Source organism: Colobus angolensis, unplaced genomic scaffold (genome assembly GCF_000951035.1).
Source record: "Colobus angolensis palliatus isolate OR3802 unplaced genomic scaffold, Cang.pa_1.0 Scaffold44, whole genome shotgun sequence".
In the NCBI taxonomy this organism is placed as follows: Eukaryota; Metazoa; Chordata; class Mammalia; order Primates; family Cercopithecidae; genus Colobus; species Colobus angolensis.
In genome coordinates this window covers 2,728,936-2,735,104 of record NW_012117821.1, presented here as the reverse complement: position 1 = coordinate 2,735,104, position 6,169 = coordinate 2,728,936, and the positions used below count along the sequence as shown (strand labels likewise).

General features: G+C 60.5%; 1 protein-coding gene across 1 annotated transcript in view; it reads left to right on the top strand.

Moving 5' to 3' along the window:
- KCNT1 (potassium channel, sodium activated subfamily T, member 1) overlaps positions 1–6,169 on the top strand; it is a 94,797-nt gene that overhangs the window by 75,188 nt on the left and 13,440 nt on the right. Inside the window, exons 21-24 of the mRNA XM_011957307.1 lie at positions 664–735; positions 927–1,061; positions 1,325–1,436; positions 6,009–6,110. Coding sequence (XP_011812697.1) covers positions 664–735; positions 927–1,061; positions 1,325–1,436; positions 6,009–6,110 — 421 coding nt within the window. The remainder of the gene's footprint in view (positions 1–663; positions 736–926; positions 1,062–1,324; positions 1,437–6,008; positions 6,111–6,169) is intronic.

The window sequence follows — 6,169 nt, the reverse complement described above, 5'->3', positions numbered from 1 at the left end:
ACTCCCAGCTCCTCCTCACTCCCAGCTCCTCTGGCTCTCAGCTCCTCTAGCTCTCAGATTCTCCCCACTCCCAGCTCCTCCAGCTCCCAGCTCCTCCTTACTCCCAGCTCCTCTGGCTCCCAGCTCCTCCCTGCTCTCAGCTCCTCTGGCTCCCAGCTCCTCCCTGCTCCCAGCTCCCCCAGTTCCCAGCTCCACCCCACTCCCAGCTCTTCCCCATTTCCAGCTCCTCTGGCTCCCAGCTCCTCCCTGCTCTCAGCTCCTGTGGCTCCCAGCTCCTCCCACTCTGGTCATCTCTCTCCCTTTCCCCCTCTTCCCTTGTCACTCCTTCTGTCCTATTTGCCTCCTGCTCCACTCATTCTGAGCCCCAGGATCTTCCTCCCAGGCACCTTTTTGCCTAGGGGACCCCAGGACCCTGACAGCTGAGCCCAGGATCATCTTGGCTGTGTGACCTCAGCAAGCCCCACCCTCCCGGGCCTTGGTTTCCCCTTGAATAAAATAAAGAATGGCCTACTGGCCTTAAAGCACCCCCCAGGTCCCATACACTGCAGTTCTGGGGAACCCCTGCCTGACCCAGCTCTGCGCATGGAGGGTAGGGCCCCACTGGGCCTGGGGAGGGCGGGCCTTGGAACCGGGTGGGCCTCTCCAGGACCACTGTCCCCACAGGCCCGACCACCACTTCCTGGAAGCTATCTGCTGCTTCCCCATGGTCTACTACATGGAGGGCTCCGTGGACAAGTAAGGCATGGCCGGCCGTGGCTCGAGGGGGGCTCCACACCCACCCCTCCCCTCCTCTTCCAAAGTCTGGGGTGGCCCCGACTGCAGGTGGGGTGGGGGGCTGAGGTCCTCCTGCCTTCTGACCAAATCCCAGGGGCCCGTGGGTGGGGAGTGGGCCATCCTCAGCCATGGGCTCCTGGTCCCGCCACCAGCCTGGACAGCCTGCTGCAGTGCGGAATCATCTATGCGGACAACCTAGTGGTGGTGGACAAGGAGAGCACCATGAGCGCCGAGGAGGACTACATGGCGGATGCCAAGACCATCGTCAACGTGCAGACCATGTTCCGGTGCGCCCAGCGTCCAGGGCTCAGCTCCAAACCACCCCACAGCCACGACCATGGGCCCCCGCCCTGAGACCCCCACAGCCACGACCACGGGCCCCCGCCCTGAGACCCCCACAGCCAAGACCGTGGGCCCTGCCCTGAGACCCCCGCCCACAGCCACACGATCATGGGCCCCCACCCTGAGACCTCCCACAGCCACAATGGCCCTGCCCTGAGACCCCCACAGCCACTGTGGCCCCACCCTGAGCCGCCTCGGCCTCCCCCAGGCTCTTCCCCAGCCTCAGCATCACCACGGAGCTCACCCACCCTTCCAACATGCGCTTCATGCAGTTCCGCGCCAAGGACAGCTACTCTCTGGCTCTTTCCAAACTAGAAAAGGTGAGCAGCCCTGCCCTGTGCCAACTGCCACCCCAGGAGCCCAGAAAGACTGGGAGGAAGGGGCTCGGGGAAAGGGGGCCAGTGCATGGGAGGCGGGGCTCCTGCCCCCTCCTGCTGGGGAGCTCAGGAGAAGGGGTGGGGGCCCAGCATGGACAGGGGGCTCTTGATGGTGGAGCCAGGAGGTGGAGGCAGGGCGTTTCCCTGACCTCGTGTGGGGTACTGGGAATGTGGCCCGTAGCAGCCCTCCATCTCCCTGAGCAGGGACCGGGCCTGGCCGTGTCTAGAGGCCAAGGCCATCTGTTCTGGGATGGTCAGTTGGTCAGAACCCCCGTAGGGAGCCCTCAGATTGATGGTTCCACATAGTTGGGCTGGTAGCTCTTAGTACAAGTAATGCACACGGCTGCGCCCTTCCAGACTCCTCCGCTGCCCCAGCCGCTACGCCCGACCTTGAAACAGGTTCACTGTAACCACTGCCTCCCTGTATTGACAAGGGACCGAGGGCCTGAGAGGGAAGGAGCCTGCCTCGGATCGCACAGTGTAGCAAGTGGCTGGGCTGGAATTGGCTTTCTGCCCCTGGAGCTCCATGACGAGCACCACCCAGGGTCAGGTGTGGAACCCAGGGGCATAGGCACTGTTACCCCAGCCCCACCCCCATTCCCCAACTGCTCAGGCTGGGGCAGCACTACCTTGTCTACACCGGGGCCGGCGCCCGGGCAGCCCTAGGCTGAGACCAGGGAGCGAGAACCTTGGTCAGGAGCAGCAATGCTGTCTGTTCCACACAAACCCCGAGCTCACCGGTCTCCGCTGAAGTCCTCATCGGCGAGCTGCTGGGGCCTGCGTCGCTGGAGGAGTGTGACACCGTGAAGGAACTACTGAGCCAGGCCAGGCCTGACCACCAACACCAGGCAGAGGAGACACACGGGCCCTGCCTGCGACATGGACACGGCTTTGTCCCACCTGAACCTGATGGAGAGTGAAAGTGTGTTCTGGCCAGCCAAAGTCAGTTCTGCCCCAGAGAGACGCGAGGAGGCCGGGCTGGTCAGCCACCAGGTCAATAGGGGCACCTGCCTCGGAGATGCCAGCCTGAGGCATAGGGGGACGCTCGGGCAGCTGGTCTCACCACAGGAGAGGGCTCTGTCTGCACTGCCCGCCACCCAAGCCCACCCTAGAGCCTGCCCTGCCCGGTGTCGGGAGCTCCTGGCCCCAGTGCCCGGCTCAGCCGGCAGAGGGGTGTGCTCTACAGCTCAAACCGTGCAAGGGGAAGAAGTTTGCAGGATTCTGTGTTCAGGGGCCGGACCACTCCCCAGGGCTGGGAGGACTCTCCGGATCTGGAAGACTGTTTCTGACCCAGTGTGGACCGGGAGGCTGCGGTGCAGTCGGGGTCCAGGTAGTCATCCTGACGCGGCTCCTCTGGCCTCAGCCTGGCACCTCTCTGTCCCACAAGATGGCTTGAAGGTTGGGTCAGCAAGCACGCAGCCAACACGCTCCTACCTGCCTTCCCACCAGGCAGCCATTGCCAATCACCCACCCTCCGCCCGCTGTGGAGCCCCAGCTCCTTTCCCAGCTTTGCCTCCACTGGGGCCCTGTGCTGCCAGGGTGGGTGCGGCCAGCTCTCCACCTCAGGGCAGTGGACAGTCCTGGGCTACAGCTCCAGTCATGTGGTTCTGTGGCAGTTGTGTGACAGGGACCAAGGAGAAGTCAGGGAGAAGTCCTCCAATTAGAAGTCAGGATGTCAGCAAAGCCCCTGGAAGCAGCCGTGAGTTCCTCTGGGCTGACATGGTGCTGGGGTCCATGTGGGACAGACACTCTGGACCCTGGGCAGGGCCAGGCATATACAGAGACGTGGGGCCAAGGGAAGAGGGGGCGCCGTGGACCACCTGACCCATCGCCCTCTGGAGAGGCTGGGATCTGCCTCCCTGGCATGCAAGGATCCCGTAGAAGGAACCAGGGGCCGCGTCTTCTCCAGCCTGGGTGGCCTTGGCGCCAGCTTCCCCGTGGGTCTGACAGGCCAGCATACGGTGACCTGCTTCCAAGAGGGACACCTGTAGCAGCTTCAGACCCTTATTTAAAAGACATTAATGCCAATTTACTATTATAAAAATGTACACGTTTATTATATTATGTATTTTACTTCAAAGAATACTGAAAGTAAAAAAAGAAAAGAAAAGAAAAGTTACCCCAAATCCCTGCAGCCAACATCTGCTACATCCAGGCACAGTGGAAGGATAAAAACAGAATTCCAGGCATGACTCCGGAAGGAAAAAGGGAGGAGGTGGAGATGGCATACAGGGCCATCAGTGAGATGCTCTGCTGGGCATGGCGGCTCATGCCTATAATCCCAGCACTTTTGGAGGCTGAAGCAGGAGGATCACTTGAGGCCAGAAGTTGGAGACCAGCCCAGGCAACATAGCAAGTCCCCATCTATACCAAAAATTTAATGGCTGGGCGCGGTGGCTCATGCCCGTAATCCCAGCACTTTGGGAGGCCAAGGAGAACGGATCACCTGAGGTCAGGAGTTCAAGACCAGGTTGGCCAACATGGAGAAACCCTGTCTCTGCTAAAGACACTAAAAGTAGCCAGGCGTGGTGGCGCAAGCCTGTAATCCCAGATACTTGGGGAGGCTAGGGCAGGAGAATTGCTTGAACCCATGAGGCAGAGGTTGCAGTGAGCCAAGATTGTGCCACTGCACTCCAGGCTGGGCGACAGAGTGAGACCCTGTCTCAAAAAACAAAGCAAAAGAATAAAACTATTATTAAGGATGCTGCCGGTGGGCTGACATGCATCCCCCCTTGAGGGCTGGCTCCGGAAGGTTCTCAGAGCCCCAGTGTGAGAGAGGAGCCTCTCCTGCCACCCACCTCCCCCACCATCCACCTCCCCTGGTCTCCAGCACCCAGGACTCCTCTGCCACTTCATTGCTTTCACATGGTCAGCTTGTGTGATCTCTCCTCACCAGGAGCCTTCCTTCAGGCTGGCTCTGCCCGTCCCGGGGCTGCACGGTGCCTGCCCTGCTCCCTCTGACCGGAGGTCTCGTTCTCAGGAAGGGCTCATCCACCCGTGTGCTCCTGTCTTCGCTGTCACTTGTGAACAGGACCCGCTCAGCCCCTGCTGAAGCCCTCCTGTCCCTCCAGGGCCGCCACCTGCTGGGCCTTCAGCAGAACAAAGAAGTGGGTTTCTTGTCCAGAAAGCAGGAGGAAATCTCTGGAAGGTCCTGAAACATCCAGCTTTTTCCTTCCATGTCTCTCTCTGGCCCTGTCGTGGCTCTTGCTTCCTGTTTAGCGTTGTTCTGAGTAAAGGAAAATTAAAATTGCAAGTTGTTTAGGAATTTCACATTTATCTCCACGAAGTGCAGCTGGAATTCTGGATGCAAGTCACCGTGATTGCAAACTCACATGCCTGTCGCAGCTCATCGCACCTGGTTCTTGCTCCAACAGCGGGAACGCCGCACAGAACTAACTCCACTGTTTCTCACGCCCCAGCCTTCCCGCCGGCCACTGAGTAAGGGCAGACCCAGAGGAAAAGGGGCTTCTGCCTGATTGCCCTGTCGCCGTCCTTTCTTTTATCTGTGAATCGAGTTCTGGTTCCAGGGGGAAGTGTGGCCTCCGTGGGCGCACACGCCTGCCTGTGCACACTTGCTTGGAGGCCGAGGTCCAGGGTTGAGGCTCTCCGCTGAAGAGATGGCCACGGCCGAGTCCGAAACCCGTGGATGTACCACCTCACGTGGCAAAAGGGCCTCTGCAGATGGGATTAAGTCACGGGCCTTGAGATAGGAGATTCCCCTGGAGCATCCAGCAGGTTCACGCCATCAGGGTCCTTCTAGGGAAAGGCCAGAGGTCCCTGTCCGGTGGGAAGCAGCTGCACAGCCAGCTCTGAAGAGGGAAGAGGGAGCCACCAGCCAAGGCAGGCGGCCTCCAGGAGCTGGAAAAGGCGAGAGAAGGAGCCCCCCAGGCATCCAGAGGGAGCAGGGCCCTGCCCAGGCCTGGATCCAGCCAGAGACACTTCAAACTCCTAAATCCAGAACCGGGAGAGAGGAGACAGGTGTTGTTTTAGCAGCTAAGTCTGCAGTCATTTGTTACGGGAGCCCCAGGAAACTCACACAGCGGGTCCATTGTGAGCCTGGAGCGCCGGGACAGGAGGCCAAGGACAGCAGGCAGCCTGATGCTTGCTCCTCCTCAGCCCAGGCCCCACGCGCCCTCCGACACCACTTAAAAAAGTGCAGGAGAGGATTATCAGGAGGATTTGGAATTTCGGGATGGCAAGAGCAGGGCACTTGACCAAACGCAGTGCCTATGGCAGCCGCCGGGAGTCCGTCTTCTCATCAGAGCCCCACATCACTCCTCCCGGGCTCTTGCCCTGAGTGTCTGGGAAGATACAGCTGGTTCAGGCCTGCTGGTGTGTGCACACATGCAGACACACACTGTGTACACATACACCATGCACACATGTGCACACAGGTCCCATGCACACACATGTACGGTGCACACGCGCGCACACACAGTGCCCTCGCCTCCGTGGCTGCCGTGCCACTGAAGGGACCTCAGCACCAGCCCATCTGAGGCCCCTCCTTTCCCACAGAGGGAGCGAGAGAACGGCTCCAACCTGGCCTTCATGTTCCGCCTGCCCTTTGCCGCCGGCCGCGTCTTCAGCATCAGCATGTTGGACACACTGCTCTACCAGGTCAGCTGGGAAGCGGCAGCAGGAGGGCGGCTCCTGGGTGGGACCCCTGTCATGCCCTC